The sequence below is a fragment of the Orcinus orca genome, chromosome 9, assembly GCF_937001465.1.
Source record: "Orcinus orca chromosome 9, mOrcOrc1.1, whole genome shotgun sequence".
Taxonomy (NCBI): Eukaryota; Metazoa; Chordata; class Mammalia; order Artiodactyla; family Delphinidae; genus Orcinus; species Orcinus orca.
This window is the reverse complement of record NC_064567.1, coordinates 50,763,895-50,789,684: the sequence shown is the minus strand read 5'-3', so window position 1 is coordinate 50,789,684 and position 25,790 is coordinate 50,763,895. Positions and strand designations below refer to the sequence as shown.

General features: G+C 42.8%; 1 protein-coding gene across 4 annotated transcripts in view; it reads right to left on the bottom strand.

Moving 5' to 3' along the window:
* GSDME (gasdermin E) overlaps window positions 1–25,790 on the bottom strand; it is a 141,172-nt gene that overhangs the window by 82,761 nt on the left and 32,621 nt on the right. For 3 of the 4 annotated variants that reach the window (XM_049714766.1, XM_049714768.1, XM_049714765.1), the window contains exon 2: window positions 12,176–12,405. In XM_049714766.1, the coding sequence (XP_049570723.1) occupies window positions 12,176–12,386 (211 nt within the window). In that variant the 5' untranslated portion in view covers window positions 12,387–12,405. Of the gene's footprint in view, window positions 1–12,175; window positions 12,406–19,522; window positions 19,639–25,790 lie in introns of those variants that run through there. The other variant, XM_004265639.4, reaches the window with a different exon arrangement.

Genomic DNA, 25,790 nt, shown 5'->3' with positions numbered 1-25,790 from the left:
AAAAAAGGGAGACCTTCAAGATGGCAGAGGAGTGAGACGTGGAGATCACCTTCCTCCCCACAATTACATCAAAAATACATCTACACATAGAACAACTCCTATAGAACACCTACTGAACGCTGGCAGAAGACCTCAGACTTCCCAGAAGGCAAGAAACTCCCCACGTACCTGTGTAAGGCAAAAAAAAAAAAAAGGAAAAACAGAGACAAAAGAATAGGGACGGGACCTGCACCAGTGGGAGGGAGCTGTGAAGGAGGAAAGGTTTCCACACACTAGGGAGCCCCTTCACTGGCAGGAATGGGGTTTGGGCAGGGGTAATTTTCAGAGCCACAGAGCACAGCACAGCAATAGGGGTGCAGAGAGCAAAGCGGAGAGATCCCCACACAGAGGACTGGTGCTGACCAGCACCCACCAGCCTGAGAGGCTTGTCTGCTCAACCACCAGGGCAGGTGGGGGCTGGGAGCTGAGGCTCGGGCTTCAGAGGCCAGACCCCAGGGAGAGGACTGGGGTTGGCTGCGTGAAGACAGCCTGAAGGGGGCTAGTGTGCCACAGCTAGCCGGGATGGAATCCAAGAAAAAGTCTGGACCTGCCAGAGGCGAGACCTTTGTTTCGGGATGCGCGAGGAGAGGGGATCCCTTCCCAGCGTGCCCACAGAAGGCAGAGCACTGCCTGAAAGAGCTCCAGAGACAGGCACGAGACACGACTATCAGCTTGTACCCCAGAGACAGTCATAAACTGCTAACGCTGCTGCCGCTGCCACCAAGAATTCTGTGTGCAAGTGCGGGTCACTATCCACATCCCCCAGGAGCCTGTGCAGCCCGCCAATGCCAGGGTTCCATGATCCAGGGACAACTTCCCCAGAAGAACACACGGCGCGCCTCAGGCTGTTGCAACGTCATGCCGACCTCTGCCGCCAGAGGCTCACCTCGCATTCCAATTATGACTACCAAACCCCTCCCTCCCCTGCCCTGAGTGAGCAAGAGAGCCCTAATGAGCTGCTGCTTTAATCCCCTTCTGTAAGGGTGAGTAACAGACTCCTGAGGGTGACCTACACGCAGAGGCGAAGCCAAAACCAACACTGAACCCCAGGAGCTGTGAGAACAGAGGAGGGGAAATTTCTCCATGCAGACTCAGGAGCAGCAGATTAAATCCCCACAATCAACTTGATAAACCCTGCATCTGAAGAATACCTGAATAGAAACAAATGTTCCCAAAACTGAGGCAGTGGACTTTGGGAGCAACCCTAGACTTGGGGTTTGCTCTCTGCATCTGATTTGTTTCTGGTTTTATGTTTATCTTAGTTGAGTATTTAGTGCTTATTATCATTGGTGGATATATTCATTGGATTGGTTGCTCTCTTCCTTTTTTTTAAATATATATATATTTTTCTCCTTTTTCTCTTTTTGTGAGTGTGTATGTATATGCTTCTTTGTGTGATTTTGTCTGTATAAGTTTGCTTTTACCATTTGTCCTAGGATTCTGTCCATTTTTTAGTTTTTGTTTTTTGGGATTTTTTTCTTTCTTCCTTTTCTTCTGAGCCGTGTGGCTAACAGGGTCTTGGTGCTCCAGCCAGATGTTGAGCCTGAGCCTCCACGGTGGGAGGGCCGAGTCCAGGACATTGGACCACCAGAAACCTCCTGGCCACACATAATATCAATTGGCGAGAGGTCTCCCAGAGATCTCCATCTCAACACTAAGAGCCAGCTCCACCCAACAGCCAGCAAGGTCCAATGCTGGATGCCCCACGCCAAACAACTAGCAAGACAGAAACACAACCCCACCCATTAGCAGAGAGGCTGCCTAAAGTCATACTAAGTTCACAGACACTCCAAAACACACCACCAGATGCAGCCCTGCCCACCAGAAGGACAAGATCCAGCCCCACCCACCAGAACACAGGCACTAGTCCCCTTCACCAGGAAGCCTACACAAGCCACTGAACCAACCTCACCCTGTGGGGGCAGACAGCAAAAATAATGGGAACTACAAACCTGCAGCCTGCGAAAAGGAGACCCCAAGCACAGTAGGTTAAACAAAATGAGAAAACAGAGAAATATGCAGCAGATAAAGGAGCAAGGTAAAAACCCACCAGACAAAACAAATGAAGAGGAACTGTGCAGTCTACCTGAAAAAGAATTCAGAGTAATGTTAGTAAAGATGATCCAAAATCTTGGAAATAGAATGGAGAAAATACAAGAAACGTTTAACAAGGACCGAGAAGAACTAAAGAGCAAACAAACAGTGATGAACAACACAATAAATGAAATTAAAAATACTCTAGAAGGAGTCAATAGGAGAATAACTGACGCAGAAGAATGGATAAGTGAAATGGAAGATCAAAGAGTGGAAATAACTGCCTCAGAGAAGAAAAAAGAATGAAAAGAACTGAGGACAGTCTCAGAGACCTCTGGACAACAAGAAACGCACCAACATTCTAATTATAGGGGTCCCAGAAGAGGAAGAGAAAAAGAAAGGGTGTGAGAAAATATTTGAAGAGATTATACTTGAAAACTTCCCTAACGTGGGAAAGGAAATAGTCAAGTTCAGGAAGTGCAGAGAGTCCCACAGAGGATAAATCAAAGGAGAAACAGGTCAAGACATGTATTAATCAAACTACCAAAAATTAAATTCAAAGAAAAAATATTAAAAGCAGCATGGGAAAAGCAACAAATAAAATACAAGGGAATCCCCGTAAGGTTAATAGCTGATCTTTCAGCAGAAACTCTGCAAGCCAGAAGGGAGTGGCAGGACATAGTTAAAGTGATGAAAGGGAAAAACTTACAACCAAGATTACCCAGAAAGGATCTCATTCACATTCAATGAAGAAATTAAAACCTTTATAGATGAGCAAAAGCTAAGAGAATTCAGCACCACAAAACCAGCTTTACAACATATGCTACAGGAACTTCTCTAGGCAGGAAACACAAGAGAAGGAAAAGACCTACAATAACAAACCCAAAACAATTAAGAAAATGGTAAGAGGAACATGCATATTGATAATTACCTTAAATGTGAATGGATTAAATGCTCCAATCAAGACACAGGCTTGCTGAATGGATACAAAAACAAGACCCAGATATATGCTGCCTACAAGAGACCCACTTCAGACCTATGGACACATACAGACTGAAAGTGAGGGGATGGAAAATGATATTCCATGCAAACGGAAATCAAAAGAAAGCTGGAGTAGCAATACTCATAACAGATAAAATAGACTTTAACATAAAGAATGTTACAAGAGATAAGGAAGGACACTACATAATGATCAAGGGATCAATCCAAGAAGAAGATATAACAATTATAAATATATATGCACCCAACATAGGAGCACCTCAATACACAAGGCAACTGCTAACAGCTATGAAAGAGGAAATCGACAGTAACACAATAATAGTGCAGGAATTTAACACCTCACGTACAACAATGGACAGATCATCAAGCAATAAATTAATAAGGAAACCCAAGCTTTAAATGACAAAATAGACCAGATAATTTAATTGATATTTATAGAACATTCAATCCAAAACAAGCAGATTATACTTTCTTCTCAAGTGTGCACGGAACATTCTCCAGGATAGATCATATCTTGGGTCACACATCAAGCCTCAGTAAATTTAAGAAAATTGAAATCATATCAAGCATCTTTTCTGACCACAGCGCTATGAGATTAGAAATCAATTACAGGGGAAAAAACGTAAAAAACACAAACACATGGAGGCTAAACAGTACATTACTAAATAACCAAGAGATCACTGAAGAAACCAAAGAGGAAATCAAAAAATACCTAGAGGCAAATGACAATGAAAACACGACAATCCAAAACCTATGGAATGCAGCAAGAGCAGTGCTAAGAGGGAAGTTTATAGCTATACAAGCCTACCACCAGAAACAAATATCTCAAATTAACAATCTAACTTTACACCTAAAGGAACTAGAGAAAGAAGAACAAACAAAACCCAGAGTTAGTAGAAGGAAATAAATCATAAAGATCAGAGCAAAAATAAATGAAATAGAAACAAAGAAAACAATAGCAAAGATCAATAAAACTAAAAGCTGGTTCTTTGAGAAGATAAACAAAATTGATAAACCATTAGCCAGACACAACAAGAAAAAGAAGGAGAGGACTCAAAATCCATAAAATTAGAAATGAAAAAGGAGCAGTTACAACAGACGCTGCAGAAGTACAAAGCATCCTAAGAGACTACTACAAGCAACTCTATGCCAATAAAATGGACAACCTGAAGAAATGGACAAATTCTTAGAAAGGTATAACCTTCCAAGACTGAACCAGGAAGAAATAGAAAATATGAACAGACCACTCATAAGTAATGAAATTGAAAATGTGATTAAAAATCTTCCAACTAACAGAAGTCCAGGACTAGATGGCTTCACAGGTGAATTCTATCAAACATTTAGAGAACAGCTAACACCCAACCTTCTCAAACTCTTCCAAAATCTTGCAGAGGAAGGAAGACTCCTAAACTCATTCTATGAGGCCACCATCACCCTGATACCAAAACCAGACAAAGATACTACCAAAAAAGAAAACTACAGACCAATGTCACTGATGAATACAGATGAAAAAATCCTCAACAAAATACTAGCAACAGAATCCAACAACACATTAAAAGGATCATACACCATGATCAAGTGGGAGTTATCCCAGGGATGCAAGGATTCTTCAATATATGCAAATCAATCAATGTGATACACTATATTAACAAATTGAAAAATAGAAACCATATGATCGGGCTTCCCTGGTGGCGCAGTGGTTAAGAGTCTGCCTGCCGATGCAGGGGACACGGGTTCGTGCCGAAGTCCGGGAAGATCCCACGTGCCGCGGAGCAGCTAGGCCCGGGAGCCATGGCCACTGAGCCTGCGCGTCCAGAGCCTGTGCTCCGCAACGGGAGAGGCCGCAACAGTGAGAGGCCTGCGTACCGCAAAAAAATAAATAAACCATATGATCATCTCAATAGATGCAGAAAAAGCTTTTGACAAATTTCAACACCCATTTATGATTAAAAAAACTCTCCAGAAAGTGGGCATAGAGGGAACCTACCTCAACATAATAAAGGCCATATATAACAAACCCAGAGCAAACATCATTCTCAATGGTGAAAAACTGAAAGCATTTCCTCTAAGATCAGGAACAAGACAAGGATGTCCACTCTCACCACTATTATAAAACAGAGTTTTGGAAGTCCTAGCCACGGCACTCAGACAAGAAAAAGAAATAAAAGGAATACATATTGGAAAAGAAGAAGTAAAACTGTCACTGTTTGCAGATGCCATTATACTATACATAGAGGATCCTAAAGATGCCACCAGAAAACTACTAGAGCTAATCAATGAATTTGGTAAAGTTGCAGGATACAAAATTAATGCACAGAAATCTCTTGCATTCTTATACACTGATGAAAAATATGAAAGAGAAATTATGGAAACACTCCCATTTACCACTGCAACAAAAAGAATAAAATACCTATGAATAAACCCACCTGGGGAAACAAAAGACCTGTATGCAGATAACTATAAGACACTGATGAAAGAAATAAAAGATGATACCAACAGATGGACAGATATACCATGTTCCTGAATTGGAAGAATATTATGAAAATCACTATACTACTCAAAGCAATCTACAGATTCAATGCAATCTCTATCAAATTACCAATGGCAGTTTTTACGGAACTAGAACAAATCACGTCAAAATGTGTATGGATACACAAAAGACCCCGAATAGCCAAAGCAGTCTTGAAGAAAAAAAAACGGAGCTGGAGGAATCAGACTCCCTGACTTCAGACTATACTACAAAGCTACAGTAATCAAGACAATATGGTACTGGCACAAGAAAAGAAACACAGATCAATGCAACAAGATAGAAAGCCCAGAGATAAACCCACACACCTTTGGTCAACTAATCTATGACAAAGGAGGCAAAGATACACAATGGAGAAAAGACAGTCTCTTCAATAAGTGGTGCTGGGAAAACTGGACAGCTACATGTAAAAGAATGAAATTAGACCACTCCCTAACACCATACACAAAAATAAACTCAAAATGGATTAGAAACCTAAATGTAAGACAGGGCACTATACAACTCTTAGAGGAAAACATAGGTAGAACACTGTTTGACATAAATCACAGCAAGATCATTTTTGATCCACCTCCTAGAGTAATGGAAATAAAAACAAAAACAAAGAAATGGGACCTAATGAAACTTAAAAGCTTTTGCACAGCAAAGGAAACCATAAACAAGATGAAAAGACAACCCTTAGAATGGGAGAGAATATTCGCAAATGAAGCAACGGACAAAGGATTAATCTCCAAAATATATAAACAGCTCATGCAGCTCAATATTAAAAAAAACAAACCACCTAATCAAAAAATGGGCAGAAGACCTAAATAAACATTTTTCCAAAGAAGACATACGGATGACCAAGATGCACATGAAAAGCTGCTCAACATCACTAATTATTAGAGAAATGCAAATCAAAACTACAATGAGGTATCACCTTACACCAGTTAGAATGGGCATCATCAGAAAATCTACAAACAACAAATGCTGGAGAGAGTGTGGAGAAAAGGGAACCCTCTTGCACTGTTGGTGGGAATGTAAATTGATACAGCCACTATGGAGAACAGTATGGAAGTTCCTTAAAAAACTAAAAATAGAATTACCATATGATCCAGCAATCCTACTACTGGGCATATACCCGGAGAAAACCATAATTCAAAAAGACACATGCGGGGCTTCCCTGGTGGCACAGTGGTTGAGAGTCCGCCTGCCGATGCAGGGGACGCGGGTTTGTGCCCTGGTCCAGGAAGATCCCACATGCCATGGAGCGGCTAGGTCTGTGAGCCATGGCCGCTGAGCCTGCGCATCCGGAGCCTGTGCTCCGCAACGGGAGAGGCCACAACAGTGAGAGGCCCAGGTACTGCAAAAAAAAAAAAGAAAAAAAAAGACACATGCACCCCAATGTTCATTGCAGCACTATTTACAATAGCCAGGTCATGGAAGCAACCTAAATGCCCGTCAACAGACAAATGGGTAAAGAAGTTGCGGTACATATATACGATGGAATATTGCTCAGCCATAAAAAGGAACGAAACTGAGTCATTTGTTGAGATGTGGATGGATCTAGAGACTGTCATACAGAGTGAAGTAAGACAGAAAGAGGAAAACAAATATTGTATGCTAACGCATGTATGTGGAACCTAGAAAAATGGTACAGATGAACCAGTTTGCAAGGCAGAAGTTGAGACACAGATGTAGAGAGCAAACATTGGACAGCAAGGGGGGAAAACCGCAGTGGGGTGGGGATGGTGGTGTGCTGAATTGGGCGATTGGGATTGACATGTATACACTGATGTGTATAAAACTGATGACTAATAAGAACCTGCAGTATAAAAAAACAAACAAAAAAACTAATACTAAACTTTCTTTGGGTTATTTGTATGGAAATATGTTAATATAAATGCTTCAGACATTACATGAAATTTCTAAAAATCTTACCTATTCTGGTATAATGTTATAAGTCATAATTCTAGTTAGTACTTTAAAACGTATATCTCAGAAATAACTAAATTTCCTTGTCAACTGCATTATTATGAATTTTCATCAAATCTTTAACTGTGGTCATTTTTAAGTCTTTTGTCATTTACAGACAGTTCTGGGTGTACTCTGATGCTTTTACAAAAATGTTCCCATAAAAGGATCTCATCTTCAAGGAATTTATGGAAAAGACTCTGACAAGAACAGGTTTCTGGTAACTGACTATACTGCTGAACTGAATGAATAAGCATTTTCAGAACTCTAATGGAAAACTGATGAATTCATAGAAGTTCTAACAAAAGATCAAGATAAAAGAAAATTAATTACATGGGACTGAGTGAACTGATGAGGATGATTATAATTGTTGTGACTTTCTCTTTGAATAAAAAAAAAATCCCACAAGGACTCAGAGGCAAAAAATACACAAATCAATTTTCACTGCAAAGTAAAGGAGCTGTTACAGTGGAGTATTACTGGACTGAATGTCAATATTATGACATACTATGAGTGTATTTCGTGTTCGGTAATTGCAATCATTGTTGCTTTTGTTGTGGTCATCCATTTACAATGCTTGGTGTCAGTTTATCTCTTGTAAAAATAAAATACAGTGTGTGTGAGTTGTGGGAAAAAGAGAAAAAAATATTCTTTGTTATTGCATATTTTTCCTACTGATTAAATTTAGAATGAGATTTTAAAAAAAAGAATTTGAAACTGTGATTAAAAATCTTCCAACATGGGCTTCCCTGGTGGCGCAGTGGTTGAGAGTCCGCCTGCCGAGGCAGGGGACGCGGGTTCGTGCCCCGGTTGGGGAGGATCCCACATGCCGCGGAGCGGCTGGTCCCGTGGGCCATGGCCGCTGAGCCTGCATGTCCGGAGCCTGTGCTCCACAATGGGAGAGGCCACGGCGGTGAGAGGCCCGCGTACCGCAAAAAACAAAAAAAAAAAACAAAACAAAAATCTTCCAACAAAAGTCCAGTACTAGATGGCTTCACAGGTGAACTCTATAAAACATTTAGAGAACAGCTAACACCCAACCTTCTCAAACTCTTCCAAAAAAATGCAGAGGAAGGAAAACTCCCAAACTCATTCTATGAGGCCACCATCACCCTGATACCAAAACCAGACAAAGATACTACCAAAAAAGAAAATTACAGACCAATGTCACTGATGAATACAGATGAAAAAATCCTCAACAAAATACTAGCAAACAGAACCCAACAACACATTAAAAGGATCATACACCATGATCAAGCGGGATTTATCCCAGGGATGCAAGGATTCTTCAATATATGCAAATCAATCAATGCAATACACCATATTAACAAATTGAATAAAAACCATATGATCATCTCAATAGATGCAGAAAAAGCTTTTGACAAAATTCAACACCCATTTATGATACAAACTCTCCAGAAAGTTGGCACAGAGGGAACCTACCTCAACATACTAAAGGCCATGTACGACAAACCCACAGCAAACAACATTCTCAATGGTGAAAAACTTAAAGCATTTCCTCTAAGATCAGGAACAAGACAAGGATATCCACTCTCACCACTATAATTCAACAGAGTTTTGGAAGTCCTAGCCAAGGCAATCAGAGAAGAAAAAGAAATAAAAGGAATACAAATAGGAAAAGAAGAAGTAAAACTGTCACTGTTTGCAGATGACATGATACTGTACATACAGAATCCTAAAGATGCTACCAGAAAACTACTAGAGCTAATCAATGAATTTGGTAAAGTAGCAGGATACAAAATTAGCACAGAAATCTCTTGCATTCCTATACACTAATGATGAAAAATCTGAAAGAGAAATTAAGACAACACTCCCATTTACCATTGCAACAAAAAGAATAAAACACCTAGAAATAAACCCACCTAGGGAGACAAAAGACCAGTATGCAGAAAACTACAAAACACTGATGAAAGAAACCAACAGATGGAGAGATAAACCCTGTTCTTGGATTGGAAGAATCAATATTGTGAAAATGACTATACTACCCAAAGTAATCTACAGATTCAATGCAATCCCTATCAAATTGCCAATGGCATATTTTATAGAATTAGAACACAAAACCTTAAAATTTGTATGGAGACACAAAAGACCCCGAATAGGGCTTCCCTGGTGGCGCAGTGGTTGAGAGTCCACCTGCCGATGCAGGGGACACGGGTTCGTGCCCCAGTCCGGGAGGATCCCACATGCCACGGAACGGCTGGGCCCGTGAGCCATGGCCGCTGAGCCTGCGCATCTGGAGCCTGTGCTCCGCAACGGGAGAGGCCACAATAGTGACAGGCCCACATACCGCAAAAAAAAAAAAAAGACACCAAATAGCCAAAGCAGTCTTGAGGGAAAAACACGGAGCTGGAGGAATCAGACTCCCTGACTTCAGACTATACTACAATAATCAAGACAATATGGTACTGGCACAAAAACAGAAATATAGATCAATGTAACAAGATAAAAAGCCCAGAGATAAACCCATGCACCTACGGTCAACTAATCTATGATAAAGGAGGCAAGGATATACAATGGAGAAAAGACAGTCTCTTCAATAAGTGGTGCTGGGAAAACTGGACAGCTACATGTAAAAAAATGAAATTAGAACACTCCCTAACACCATACACAAATATAAACTCAAAATGGATTAGAGACCTAAATATAAGATGGGGCACTATACAACTCTTAGACAAAAACATAGGAAGAACACACAGCAAGATCTTTTTTGATCCATCTCCTAGAGTAATGGAAATAAAAAAGAAATGGGACCTAATGAAACGTAAAAGCTTTTGCACAGCAAAGGAAATCATAAACAAGACGAAAAGAAAACCCTCAGAACGGGAGAAAATATTTGCAAATGAAGCAACAGACTAAGGATTAATCTCCAAAATATACAAGCAGCTCATGCAGCTCAATACCAAAAAAAAAAACAACCCAATCCAAAAATGGGCAGAAGACCTAAAGAGATTTCTCCAAAGAAGATACACAGATTGCCAACAAACACATGAAAGGATGCTCAACATCACTAATCATTACAGAAATGCAAATCAAACCCACAATGAGATATCACCTCACACCGGTCAGAATGGCCATCTCAAAAAATCTACAAACACAGGACTTCCCTGAGGGTGAAGTGGTTAAGAATCCGCCTGCCAATGCAGGCAACACGGGTTCGAGCCCTCGTCCAGGAAGGTCCCACATGCCGCGGAGCAACTAAGCCCGTGAGCCACAACTACTGAGCCTGCGCTCTAGAGCCCAAGAGGCACAACTACTGAGCCCACGTGCCACAACTACTGAAGCCCGTGTGCCTAGAGCCTGTGCTCTGCGAAAAGAGAAGCCACCACGGGCTTCCCTGGTGGCTCAGTGGTTAAGAGTCTGCCTGCTGATGCAGGGGACACGGGTTCGTGCCCCAGTCTGGGAAGATCCCACATGCCGTGGAGCGGCTGGGCCCGTGAGCCATGGCTGCTGAGCCTGCGCGTCCGGAGGCTGTGCTCCGCAGCGGGAGAGGCCAGAACAGTGAGAGGCCCGCATACCGCAAAGAAGTAAGTAAATAAAAATTAAAAATAAATGAGGAGGGCTTCCCTGGTGGCCCAGTGGTTGGGAGTCCGCCTGACGATGCAGGGGACACGGGTTCGTGCCCCGGTCCGAGAAGATCCCACACGCCGCGGAGCAGCTGGGCCCGTGAGCCATGGCCGCTGAGCGTGCGCGTCCGGAGCCTGTGCTCCGCAACGGGAGAGGCCACAACAGTGAGAGGCCCGCGTACCACAAAATAAATAAATAAATAAATAAATAAATGAGGAGTATATAAAAATTATATGTAATATGTTTCCAATTTTGTTTATAAAAAATTAGATGCAGAGAAAGAAAAGATACAATCCAAGTGTTAATGGGAATTAACACTTGATGGAGGAATTTTTGTTGATTTGTTTTCTTGCCTTTCTATATTGTATACATGCTCCTCTGTAATAATGAGTCAAACTCCCCATTTTTGATGCTTAATGTTTCAAGCCCACCACCCCCTCTTTTCTTTCTGTTACACATCTGGGCAGTAGGGTAAGAAACCCTAGGTGGTCCCTCCATTGGCACCGGCAGGAAACTGAAAAGTTGTAATAAGCCCCAGCCTACATGCAGAACCCTCACCACACCTCATATTCATTAGAGAAACTGAGCCCATCTCTTATCCCCTCCTTCTCTCTAGCTATTTTTGGACCAGCCTTGGGAACCTGCCATGCTGTCCCCAGAAAAGCTTCGTTATGTGAGTAATAAAACTTTTCGCATCCTCCTGACGGATACGTGGCATCATCAACCTCAACACCAAACCAAATTTGGGGAAGTAAAACCAACCCACTCATGCTGAGGGGCCACAACATCTACAAATGAGCATGTTGTACTTTTATACCAAAACTGCAATATTATTTCTTAAATATTAAGCTATAACTTTTCATGTCAGGCCTGCAGAATTTTCTCATTTTACGGAAGGATACGTTTTTAAAACAGTAGGCAAAGAAACAGGAGAACTGATTATAAGGTATCGCCTTACAGTCACTCAAGACAACATGTGTCTAAAAGAAGCATCCTCTCCTGTTCTGGAACTAATTGTACAATATAACCAAAGAAACATACCTGGACTCAGAAACTGGTCTTCTGTGAGTACATCTCCCAGGGTGACAGATAAAAACTGGTATTTGGGTCTCTGCCAGCACCACAATCTCTTTTTTTTGGTCACCAGACTTAGAAGTTGTAATTTATCAGAGTCATTCAAATTTGATACTGTGATCAGGTTACCTCCAGCATCAACTTCTCTAAGAAAATTCCTTGTTGCTTTGGCAAACATTTTGAGAGCTCCAGATTACCTGAAAAAAAATATACAGGAAGTTGTTATTTCGTGACTTTTTTCTAAAATTACCTTATTTCTCCCTAGTATCAATCAGTATACATGAAAGAATACCTTCTCCTTAGAGAAGCCTCTAGTTTGAGTTCAGTTGATGTCTAAAAGATCAAATTGAAATACTGAAAGAGAATACGTATATAAATCAGGATAGGCTAGGTTATGCCTCCAAATCTCGGTGGCGTATAACCAGTGAGGTTTATTTAGTGCTCACACTACATGTCCAAAACAGGACAGGAAGGCTTTGCTCCTCGTAGCCATTCAGGGATCCAGGCTAAAGGGGCAGCCGCCATCTTGAATATCATGTCATCAGCCAACAGGAAAGAGAGTTCTGAAAAGTCTCACACCAGCAATTAAATGCTCTGGCCCAAAACTGACACACGTCACGTCCACTCACAATTTGTCAGAACTAGGCAGATAGCCTCAGCCAACCACAATGGTCAGGAAATACAATCCTACCAAGTATTTGGAAGGCAGAGACCTGGGAATATCTGTTGAACAGCGTACTGACTACCCCAATTTGTATCTTACTTATGACCACTTCTTTGAAGGGTCAAATGTGCTTTTTCTCTACACTGTGTGATGTCCCCTGTTCATAAATGGGAAGTGACTAGCTATTACTTTTAACCCCAGAAAGGAAAGCCCAGTCACTCTTCAGCCGGAGGGAAAAAAAAGAAAGAGACATGTTGGAAGATATAAAAGTACTACATTCAGTGGAAGATGTATATACTATTCAATAAATGGTGTCAGAACAACTGGCTAAACATCTGGAAAAAAATAAAGTCAGATCCCTAACTCATGCCATACACAAGAGCAAATCCTCAGTGGATTAGAGTGTTTTTAAGGAAAAGTGAAACCATAAAGTACTAGAAAAAAATACAAATATTTGTACAATTGTAGGATGAGAAAGGCCTTTAGGAAGACAAATGGCAAACTGAGAAAATACTTATAAAACAAAGAACCAGAACATTTAACATATACAAAAAACTTTTACAAACCACATCAAGTTTTACAAATACTGTAGTAGATACATGGGCAAAGGTTATAAACAATTCACAATACATAAACTGCTCATAGCTGTACATATGCATATGAATATATACATATGCGCACGCACACACACACATAATCATTATTACTCAAAAAAAGCACAAATTGAAAGATTTTTTTAAAACTATAGTCAACAGTTAAAATGTCTAATGCACAAGAATTGTGTTTTATTTATATTTGTATCCTGGTGTCTGGCAGTCACATAGATAACAAAATCATAGAATTTAAGAGCTGAGATAATCTTAGATGTTAATTAGTTCAACCCACTTTTCTTTACCATGAATCTTCTCAAGGGCATAAAAAAAATTGTTTTACTATCACTAGTTCTTCTCTAAAGTACCTTTTCTTATATTATTGTATAGCCAACTAACCCTGTTCTTATATCAGAGAACTCATTTATTCATTTATCAAAATATTTATTGAATCCGTGTACAAGGCAATATCTGGGACCAGCAAGGTCGTGATGTCCAGGAGACATGGTTTTGTGTAGATATGCCTATCACCAATTCTTTGACAGACCGAGAGTTGCTTTGCAAGCTCTGGGACTGGTTCCTGCACTGCACTGCCAGGTTCTAGAGAGGGGAAGCGCAAAGGATAAGGATGAAGAAGGCTCAGTCCTGGTCCTGAAGGCCTGTGCCTCCTCTGGGGGAACCAGGGCAGCAGGAGCCACTGGAGGGGTTATATAGGGAACAGTGTGATCAGAGCGGTCACTTAGATCTTCTGGAAGCAAAATAGGAAACCAGCTGGAAGGGAACAATTAGACAACACACAATGATGCTGAACTACGTTGGTGGTGTAAGGGTAGAAAAGATGCTGGTTTGGTGGTTTCCCGAGAAGTCTGGTTGGATGTGAAGGTGCTGATGAAAGAGGGGAGACTCCCCAGCTTGGCCTGCGGCTAGCTCAGGCCTGGGTCGGCTGATGAGATGGGGATGCCAGCTACCAAGAGAGGGATCCAGAAGGAAGCAGACTGCTGGGGACAGTAAGACAGTAACTGCTGAGAGCGCATCTAGGATAAGGTGTAAGGTTTATCTTGTCAAACACAAGGAAAGAACTTTTAACAAAATAAGGTCTCCCAGTGACCCGGGGGATTTTACCCTGCTTGTCCAAGACAAGAGCCACAGCAGAAGCTGCCTCAGTTCACCATGGTGATCAGGATCTCCATTTTCATGGTTTTTATTCTTTCCTGGGACAACCTGGAAGGGAGTTCATTAACTTGCCTTCAGATTAAACAGGTTTCTGAAGAAGCCAAATCAGGCTTGCCATTAAAAAATAATAAAATAACAAAACCCAAACCCATCCGCTACGGGCAACAAAGCCTTAGTAATGACACCAATCCTCCCCAGAGGGATTACAGGATGAAGAAAGAGAACTCCTAAATTAATTTTTCATTTTGTTTTTCAATCTAGCATCAAATACGGCCTCTTGACAGTGTAGGCTGCTTTAAAAAGAGTTAATGGAAGTGGCTATTGCTTTGGATGTTTTTATAAGAACCAGGTTTACTCAATCAAGGGACTCAGAATATTCTCCTTGTGAAGGTAAAGTTAGAGGCTTTTTTTTTTAATTACTATGTTTGAATACACAATATATTTACTTGGCTCTAATATCTAAACTATGGAAAAAGATACACACTGAGAAATCCCATTTCTACCCAGGTCCCATCTACCTTTTCACCCCTCTCCCCTTCATGTTTCTTTACACAAATATAAGTAAAAAGGAGTGTACACACTTTTCTGCATCCTACTTTGTCATGTGGCAATATATCCTGGAGATCTTTCCACGGTTAGAACCTTCTGCATAATACAGCTTCATAGTACCCCTTCACATGGATGTACCATTGCTTATTTAACCTGTTCAGTATTGCTGATCACTTGGGTAATTTCTAAGTTTTTATTATTTTCAAAATGCCACACTAGGGCTTCCCTGGTGGCGCAGTGGTTGAGAGTCCGCCTGCCGATGCAGGGGACACGGGTTCGTGCCCCGGTCCGGGAAGATCCCACATGCCGCGGAGGGGCTGGGCCCGTGAGCCATGGCCACTGAGCCTGTGCGTCCGGAGCCCGTGCTCCGCAATGGGAGAGGCCACAACAGTGAGAGGCCCACGTACCGCAAAAAAAAAAAAAAAAAATGCCACACTAAATACTGCTAAATGTATGTCTTCTTCCTACATGGGCAAGAGTATCTGAAGGGAGATTTCTAGAAGAGGGATTGCTAGACCAATGGTAAATGCATCCATAATTTACAGGTTGTACCATTTTGCAGTCTCACCAATAAGGTATGAAAGTATCAGTCTCAGCAACAGAGTATGATATCAATCTTTTGTATTTTTTTTCAGCCTCATAGGTGAGAAATGGTATCTCAGTGTAGTTTTCTGTTTGTTTTTTTGGTGGGGTCGTGTAGATCAGTTGCCAATATCTTTTGTTTTCTTTTTAAATTAATTATTTATTTATTTTTGGCTGCATTGGGTCTTCGTTGCTGTGCGTGCGCTTTCTCTAGTTGCGGCGAGCAGGGGCTACTCTTCATTGCAGTGTCTTCTTTTATTGCGGAGCATGGGCTCTAGGCACACAGGCCTCAGTAGTTGTGGCTCGCGGGGTCTAGAGCGCAGGCTCAGTAGTTGTGGAGCACAGGCTTAGTTGCTTCGCAGCATGTGGGATCCTCCTGGACCAGGGCTCGAACCCGTGTCCCCTGCATTGGCAGGCAGATTCTTAACCACTGCGCCACCCAGGGAAGTCCCTCAGTACAGTTTTAAGTCATGTTATTTTAATACAAGTGAAATCAAGCATCTTTTGTTTAAAGCCTTTTTATATATCTTTTTCCTAACTTTGTGTCTTTAGCCCATTTTCTATTGTTTTTTTCTTTATTCCTAGGATCCTTCAATGGAATAGAGAGATGAGCCAAAGTACAATATATGCTAGAAATTTAATACAATACAGTTTATCATGTGGCATTGGGAGCCAATAAGCTGTTGTCTGATTCTCAAACATCTAAAGTAACTGTCCAGCCAGGAAAGATTAAATAATATGCCCAGGGCCCACCAAAGGATCTAGAACCCATGTTGCCTGGCACAGACAAGCACAATAATGTCTCAAGTAGAAGTTAGACTTCGGATTCAAATTTCCAAAATGCTCCAACCTGGAAGGAGATGAAAATGGCCTCATGAGAGACCAAGCTCAAAATGCTCATGGCCTAAAACCCCACTGCACTTCACTGCTGTAGCGAAGATCCTGGGCTCTCTCATTTGGGGCCTGAAGAATTCCATGGGCCAACAGTTCCTACTTGTCTGCCTATGTGGCTTCCCAGCTCGAAGCAGATTAGAACTCAGAGAGCCAAAGTGAAGGTGGTAAGGATATACAAGCTCGAATGAGACTCCCGGAAAAAAGACATAAGAGGAAAAGACCAAGAAACCAAGACAACAACACAAAGTCAGAAGAGTACATGGCCAACTGGGACCACTGGCTCCTGGGAACAAAGACTCGTAGAAATAGTTGCCAGGGTAATGATAGCATAAGAAGATACTACAATCACTCGTGTCCATCCTCAGGACTGATTCAGAGTGATGGAATGATCACATCTTTGAGTTGCAAAGGACCCGCTTCTTCCTAATATCCAATTCAGGATCCTTCTCTGGAGCAGCTCTGGTTGATCACTGGGCCTCTGCGTGAATAGTTCTAGGAAAGAAACCTGAACCTCGAAATCCACTAAAAGGGCGGGGGGGGGGGGGGCGGGGGGCAACTGTATATCGAGTACCTGCTGTGTGCCAGGTACTGGGCTAAGTCCTTTCTACACATTTCCTCATTTAATCTCCACGACAACCCTGAGTAGGCATTGTCCATATTTTACAGATGTGGAAACTAAAGTTCAAAGATGTTAAGTAATTTGCCCAAGATAACAAGAAAAAAAGCAGCAGCCCTGATATCCAAGAGCCTGCCTGGTACCATCAGCTAGCCCTGGGGTTGCTGGCAGTGGCCTGGCGTTTTCCTGGTCAACGTGAACATCACAGAACGTCGACATCTGGCAAGGGCACTCTGTGGTCATGATAAATCAAGACGAAAACAAGACCTCTCATAGTCTTATCTGACCACAGACAAAATACGAACACTGTCTAAACCACAAAAATGACCAAACACTCCCACCATCCCCACCAACTCTAAGCACAAGTGACTGCAGTTCTCAGCCAACCACAGTTTTAGCCTCACTCCTTTCAGATAAAATTTATGAAGATACTCCAGAGAATTTCCCTCACTTTCTGACAGCATCCAATTCAGAGCAAAGTCCTATCTCCTTAAACTCTCCCCCAAATCGCCTACAAGCCCAAATCCTGTAACTCCTTTCTGCACTCAGTTACAGAGACGCCCAGGGTTCCCCATGGAGCGAAGTCTTCCTCATTCAGCGAGCAACGATCCATCCCCTTCAACTCCACCTGTGTTCCCAGAGGTCTTTGACTAGAAGGCACTGAATGTCAAGTAGAGAAATAGTGCTGAGCCCAGATTCCAAACAAGGTCCACCTGCCTCCCAAGCCTGAGCCCTGGACCACTCTGCTCTGCCAACTCCGCCGTCAGGTTTTGTTTGTTTGTTTGTTTGAATGTGGACTACATATAATTTGTTTTGTAAAGTAAGAAAAGGTGCTCAAAAGGGTAAACTTCAGTTATGGCGGAAGCAAAAACCATGGCTATAAAACACATTATTTCTTCATTATCTAGGAAAATGAGACACCGCTGTGAGTACTTGTCTCCTAACAACTTCAGCACATTTTGAATTTAGTTTTCTAAATAAAGTGAAATTGAGTCTATTAAATTAAAACAGAGGTGTCATCCTTCTGTATCTTCCGGTGCTTACAGCCCAGTACCTTCATTTTTATAATAAGAAGGCAAATTAAAGACAAAGTACTCCATCATTTCTTTCTAAAATAAAAATCCGAAATAAAAAACAAATGATGATCGCAAGACAGGCATGAGATGGAAAAACGAGTCAAGGCAAAGGCAGCAAAGGCTTTTAGGAAGTGGAGTGGATAACAGGAGACTGATTAAGAATAAAGAACCCTCTGGTCCCCCTGAGGGTTCAAAAAGAACAAAAAGAAAAGCACTTTTGGAAACCATAAGGCTTCCTCCTAAAGCAGGCGAGCTAAGGGCAGCAGCTGGGGGCTTGGGCCGCATTTCTCAGATCTCTCTAATTGGCTGGGCTCATCTTCTCCCGGCTGTTTTCCTTTCCGAGAAGAGTTCATTGGCGGTGGCTTTGGAAAACGATTAATTTACTCTACATTTATTCAGCTGTTTCTCTGACCTAACAGCAATATTTCATTCCACTCCAACTAGACTATCTCTTAAAGGCATCGATCCCAAGGCATCCGCCCCTCTGAACAGTCCTCTGAACAGAGTAGACTCTCAGTGAGAGGTTTTTTTGAACATTGTACAACCAGCGCCTTTCTACGACCGCCCTCTGGTCTTTCCCGGTCAGGTGCAGATGGGAAGGAGTCTGGAATCCGCACGTTGAGGCCCCGTGAGCAGCGGTGATGTCATCCCACCCAGGCCGAGAACTCCCGAGGTGCTTGGCCTCCTCCACAAGCTCGGGGCCCAGTATCCAGCACCCCAGGGATGGGGACTTGGTCCAGCCCAGAGAGTGAATTCCACGCCGGCCCCCGCCTTCCTTTCACGCACATAAGCGCCCCAGCGCCCGGCCACGGACAGCCTAGCGCACCCGGAGGAGAAACCGGAAGACAAAGAAGTGGGGAGAGGGCGCAAAGGGTTGGGGGGCGGACAGTAAGTACCCGCTGCCCCAGCAACAGCCAGGGAAGGAAGTGGCAGTGGGAAGGGGGAGGAGAGGGGATGGGAAAGGGGTCGGGGGACAGAGACGGGGGCTGGGAACGCGGACGAAGAGGGGACGCCATGGGGCCGGCGGTCCAGCTGCGGGCAGCCCACCCATTCGAACCCCATTGGACTAAGGGGCAGACGGGAGGGTGTCCCCTAGAGAAAGAGCCGCGCGGGCTCGGCTCCCCAAGGTCAGGGCCGGATCCGGAGCCGAGCCGAGCCGCCCGCACTTACCTCCCTGCAGCCTCGCGCCCCGCGCCCGCAGCCTGCCGAGTCTTAGAAGCCCCGCGGGTTGGGCCGGGCCGGGGCGGGGGATCGCGAGGGAAGGGGGCGGGCGGCGGGACCTTTGCTTCGTCCCCGCCCCCTGGAGCCGGGCGGGGCGGCCGGAGGAGTAAGCTCCGAGAACTTGCGCTCAGGACTATTGAGTTCTTCCACAGGGCCTGGAACGAGGTCCCCATATGCTCCGGGCATATCCTTAGGTTAGTTACCCCACCTCCTTATATTTTTGTCAGTAAATCTGTCCCTGACTATTCAAATTAAAAGTACAGCCAGTCCACCACCCTACAGGAACACGCCCTAGTTCCTCGCCTGCTTTATCTCCTTTGCAGTAATCACCATCTGATAGACTATACACATCATACTTACTTCATGCATTATGTTTCTCTTCCCTAGAATGTCAGCTCCACGAGGGGAGGAGCTTTTGTGTGTTTTGTTCACCATACCCCACAACTAGCATAGTACCCGATGGATGGTTGATAGTAAATAATTGTTGAGTTAATTAATGCATCCTCTTGTTTCTAGACTGTAGGGGTCTCACTCATCTTTGCAGTACTTGGCACAGGGTAGGGGAACAATTAATTAATGGTTGTTGGATGAATGAGTGACTTGAAATGGTCAAGAGAGAGAGGTGGTCCCCTTTTGGTGGCCTGCCTGGCCAAAGAGATTAGACAGTGGAAGAAAAAGAGAATCACTGTCTTGGCCCTGTCAAGAGACTTATTAACCTATGCTATTGGTTCTCTGTCCTCAAAATTATACAGTGATGACTCTGACTTGTTACAGAGATTATTGTCTCCTGACCTTGGCCATTAACCTCAAGAACATCCTTATAAGCAGCATGTTCATGAAGTTCCCACCAATAAGCCCAGCCCTCTGTCTAGATACATAACCACTTGTAACTGAGAGCACCTGAGATTTTTGGTGCAACAGTTACTCCATGGCTTCAAATTCTTTGCTTTATTTTTTTGTCCTGTCCACTGTCTTTCAATTAAATGCTTAAGGAAGATAGTATAAGATCAGCGGCTAATATTTATGTAGTACTTTCTAATTACTGTCACCAAGCATGGTTCTAAGTACCTTACATGCGTTGATGGATTCATTTACTTCTCACAGCAACTGGTTGGAGATCCAAGTTACAAATGAGTAAACTGAGGCAAAAGATGGGAAGCCCACCCACCTGAAAAGAGACAGAGCCAAGATTTAAACCCAGATCATTTGACACTGTAACAGAGCAGGATCCTATGGGGCCTTCCAGGAATAGACCCCCTTACCCCATATCCTCTGCTGTAGCTCCTCTCAGCAGTACTGAAGGAATAGTATCTGATGCACATTTCCTGAGTTGCTTTACAGATGCTTAAACCACCACCAAATGGAAGAAATTAACTACTTGATGACCATGACCACACCTGCTGGCAGCTAAGGCTTGATAACGTTAACCCCTGTGACACCGCCCTGTTACCTCACCATCACATACCCTGGAACACCCCTCCCTCACCTGGCCTTTAAAAATGCTTTGGTGAAACCCATTGGGGAGCGCGGGTGTTTTGAGCACTAGCCGTCCTGAACTCCTTGCTTTGTGCCCTGAAATAAATACTGCACTTTCCTTCCCCGCAACCCAATGTCAGTAGTTTGCCTTTACTGCGTGAGAGCGAGCGGATCCAAGTTTGGTTCGGTAACAATACCATCTGAGCTTTAAAACCACCGACGGTACAGATTCTTCAGAAAATAAGAAGCACAATAAGAGTTACCCCACCAAGCAGTGTTTGACCATGTATGTGTTGGGAGAGAGGGATGAAATGTGTTTAGGAAAGTTCCCTCCGTCCCCTTCTCCACGGCTACTTTTCCTGTCCCTGATGGGTGGGATCAGGATTCTGACACAGCCGAAACTGAGAGTCTCAACTTTTCTGTTGTATTTTTTGAACAGTTGTGCTTATTATTATTACTACTATTATTATCATTAAAGTATTTGAAGACTTCAGACAAACAAATGCAAGATGGGAATTTTAGCCCAACTAGGAAAAAAAATGAATAAAAAGATAACGTCCAACCCCAACTCTCACCCCATTGTAGATGTAACCCTTTAGGAAAATGGAGCTATGACAGAATTCTGCAGGAGATAAACTGGGGTGGTCATAGTGATGGAAGTGTTTGCTTTTAATAAGATTCCCTCTGTGAACTATGTTTCAACTTACAGAACCCGCAGAAACACATCTACGGGGTGTTGTGTATTTCCTACTCTTTTCCCTGACCCTTACTGAATAAGCAACTTGTAAAGGTCAGCAAAAATTGATACAATTTATTACTGGGGTGTATTTCATAAATGAACATGCTAACCAACCGGCTCTGCATGGCTGCTGATAACTACTTCCAAGTTCTTTGGGACCCACTTTTGAAGAGACCTGCACTCTTTTAGATGCCTCCATGGTGGAGAAATAACACACAGGCTTTGCATTGGTTAGATTTGGGTCAAATCCAGCCTACCACTTACCAGCTGAGTGACCTTGGGCAAATTTTTAACTTCCCATTTAAAAATTACCTATAGCCAGATTAAAAGAGAAGATGTACGAAAAGCACTCAGCACATTGTAGACCCTAAATAAAAGTTCATTTCCTTTCCTTCACTAATTACTTTTTGGTTAATGTCACTTTTAAGTTGAGCCTAAAAATTTTCACCTATGTATAATTTTGTCTTTTACCATATTGACTGCTTCCCAGAGGAACATCGCTACTAACATAACTTAAAATACAATTTGGCATACATCGATATATATTTTTAAACCAATTTAATTTACTTCCCTGAATCCCAAAAGTGTTTTCTTTTGCAACTGGAGACTGCATTGCCAATGCATATTACCAATTACCACTCTAAAATAAAAAGCTTAAGGAAGGTTAAATATAGCCCAGAATTAACAGCCCATTTCTTTCAATGTCCCAACCATGTCTTATTCAATTGCAAGGTACAGATACAGACAGAAGAAGAACTGAAATTTACTTGTTGGCCAGAAAATGATCAACCAAAATTGTCCAAATTTAAAGTCTCAAGGCAAATATGATTGGACAAATAAGGAAATAAAGTAATTTGTTGTTCAGTTATTATTTACTGCCCTACAAACTACCCTAAAACTTAGTGGCTTGAAACAACCATCATTTTATTACATCTCACGATTTTGTGGGTCAGGGCTCAGCTCAATGATTCTTCAGTATCATGTGGCATTGACTGGGATCACTCAGCAGAATTTAGCTAGTGAATAGCCTAGTCCGGAAGGTCCAGGATGGATGACTTCACCCACATGTCTAACGCCTTGGCAGAGAGGGCTGGAAGGCAGTGCTCAGCTGGGGTTATCAACCACACCCCTTACATGTGGCCTCTTTATCATGGTGATCTAGGGGAAGACTTACACAGAGGCTCAGGGCTCCAAAAGCAAGTATTCCAAGAAACAAAGCAGAAGCTATGTCTTATGACTTAGCGCCTGAAAACCCAGAATGTAACTTCCACAGCATTCTATTGTTGAAGCAAGCCCAGATTCAAAGACAGGGGAATTATACTCTACCTCTCAATGGGAGAAAGAGTGAAGAGTTTCCAGACATCTTTGTACTAGTATATTTGTTTTTATGAAACAGAATGCCATTAAATAACAATAATAAACAAAGTTAGTTTAAAAAAAAAACCAACTCCTATATTTTCTGTTCATTGTTCATGGAGAAACACATACCATTGTCAGCATAAAGGAGATTTGCAATGAAGACCGGCAGTCAACCACCAGAGGTCAGGTTTCTAGAAACATTCAGGAATAACATTATTGCTGCACAAGTTTTTCTCACCCCATTATCATTATTCTTAAAGATTACTCAGCGTCCAAATTTGCTATCCCCAGCATAGAGAAAGGCAAAGTCCATGCATCTGACATTTTGTAAATGTAACAAATATTTATTAAGGACCTACTATGTGCCAAGCACTACATTAGAAACTGGGGATATACTGGTGAGTGAGGGAGACGTGGTCCATGCCCTCATGGAGCGTGGGAGACTATCTGGGAAGGGAGACAGATATACACTACGGAGGAAGTGTGGGAAGTTCCATGGTCAGATGCCACGGGAAGGCTTGGCTAGAGCATGTAACGTGGTGGAAGAGGAAAGGTAGCCAGGTGAAGGAAAGGCAATGGGTCAGGGTAAGTGAGTGAACTGCCAAAACAAATAAAACCCCATGTTACAATGGCTCAAACAGCACAGCAGTTTATTTTTTCTCAGTGAACAACCTAAGGTAGTTCCTGAGTGTGGGAAGAGGGGATGAAGGAGGTCAGTCTGTTCCTTCAGGAACCAGCCTGGAGAAGCTCTGCCATTTGCAATTCAAGGCCGCCAAGGGTGCCAGGCATGGGCATCTCCAGAAGGCTGAGAAAGAACCTGGAGGCTCCCTCGTGGAAGAGTTTCACGGGCCTGGCGCTTTGCCTGTGTACCTTCCTCTGCCTAGAAATCAGTCCTGCTCATCACAAGGGGGGCAGGAGGATGTAGTCCTGGTGCCCAGGAAGAAAGAGGAAACGGGTTTCTGAGAGCAGTAGTGGGCTCACCTTCAAAATGCTTTTAGAGGACAAATAGGCATTGGACAAATAGGTATAGGACAACCTCAAAGCTTTTATAAAGAATCCCAATTAGGGCAACCCAGACAGCTGAACTGTTTTTAGTTTAAATCATTTATTTTTGGATTATATAACGCATACTATGAAAAAATTAAAACTTTTAAAATCCTGTGCTGGGTTTAAAGGATATCTAAGAAAACATGGAGAAACTGGTGATAGAGCGGGGGAGGGGTACTTTATCTTTAACAATTATTACTGATACAACTTCTCCGCTGAGTTTTAACTGGAGGCGGAGCGTGGGAATTGAATACACGTTTGTTATTTGGTGAGGTCCTTAAAAAGGCTAATTGCAATGGAAAAAACAATTTGGCAAGAAAAACTTATCTTGGCACCTGATTCAATCTTGACTGATTGCTAGAAGCACCAGTACAATAAATTTGTCAGTCTGAATGATGAGAGAACGGCTTCAGAAGTTCAGCCCCTTCCACTCCCTGGGCACCTTTGACACCATGAAAGATGTTACATTCTTCCAAACTGCTGGTAGAAGTGGATTTTTTTTTCTAATAGCATACTTTGAAATCTTCAAGCTTCTCTTTTTTTTTTTTTCCAGATGACCTGCACCTATCACCTCACTGCAAGGCTGGGTTTCTCTGAGGAATCTAGACAGCCAGTAGGAAATGGATACACAGGGACTTCAGAATTCAAGTAGGCTTGCTTTCTGAAAGTAAATCCATCTTCCTCTGCTAATGTTCACATATTAAAAGCAATAAAGGGGCTTCCTGGTGGCGCAGTGGTTGAGAGTCCACCTGCCGATGCAGGGGACACGGGTCCGTGCCCCGGTCCGGGAAGATCTCACATGCCCCGGAGCGGCTGGGCCCGTGAGCCATGGCCGCTGAGCCTGCGCGTCCGGAGCCTGTGCTCCGCAACGGGAGAGGCCGCAACAGCGAGAGGCCCGCGTACCGCAAAAAAAAAAAAAAAAAAGCAATAAAAACGTCAACAGTGTGATGGTTAATTTTATGCGTCAACTTGACTGGGTTAAGGGATGCCCAGATAGCTGGGCATTCTGCATGTGTGTGTGAGGGTTTTCTGGAAATAGATTAGCATTTGAATCTATAGACTGAGTAAAGAAGATCACCCTCACCAATTCGGGTAGGCATCATCCAATCTCTTGAGGGCCTAAATAGAACACGAAGGTAGGGGAAGGGAAGTTTGCTCTCTCTACCTGAGTTGGGACATCCGTCTTCTCCTGCCCTCGGACATTGGTGCTCCTCGGACATCGGTGCTCCAACCTTCAGACTCAGACTGAACTATACCACTGGCTTCCCTGGTTTTCCAGATCATAGATGGCAGATCTTGGGACCCTCAGTCTCCATTATCATGTGAGTCAGTTTCTATAATAAATCTCCTCATATAAAGATATAATCTATATATCTATATATCGAACCAAACAGGCTATATCTCTGTATATCTATATAGATATACAGAAAATTTTTCCCAGAAAATTTTATGTATCTATACGGATATATCTGTATATCCATATAGATATATCCTATTGGTTTTGTTCTCTGGAGAACCCTGACTAATACACACACTGAAAACCAACCAAACAGGCAAATCCCAGAGTCCCTTAGGTGGCTGATTAAGACTTGGCAG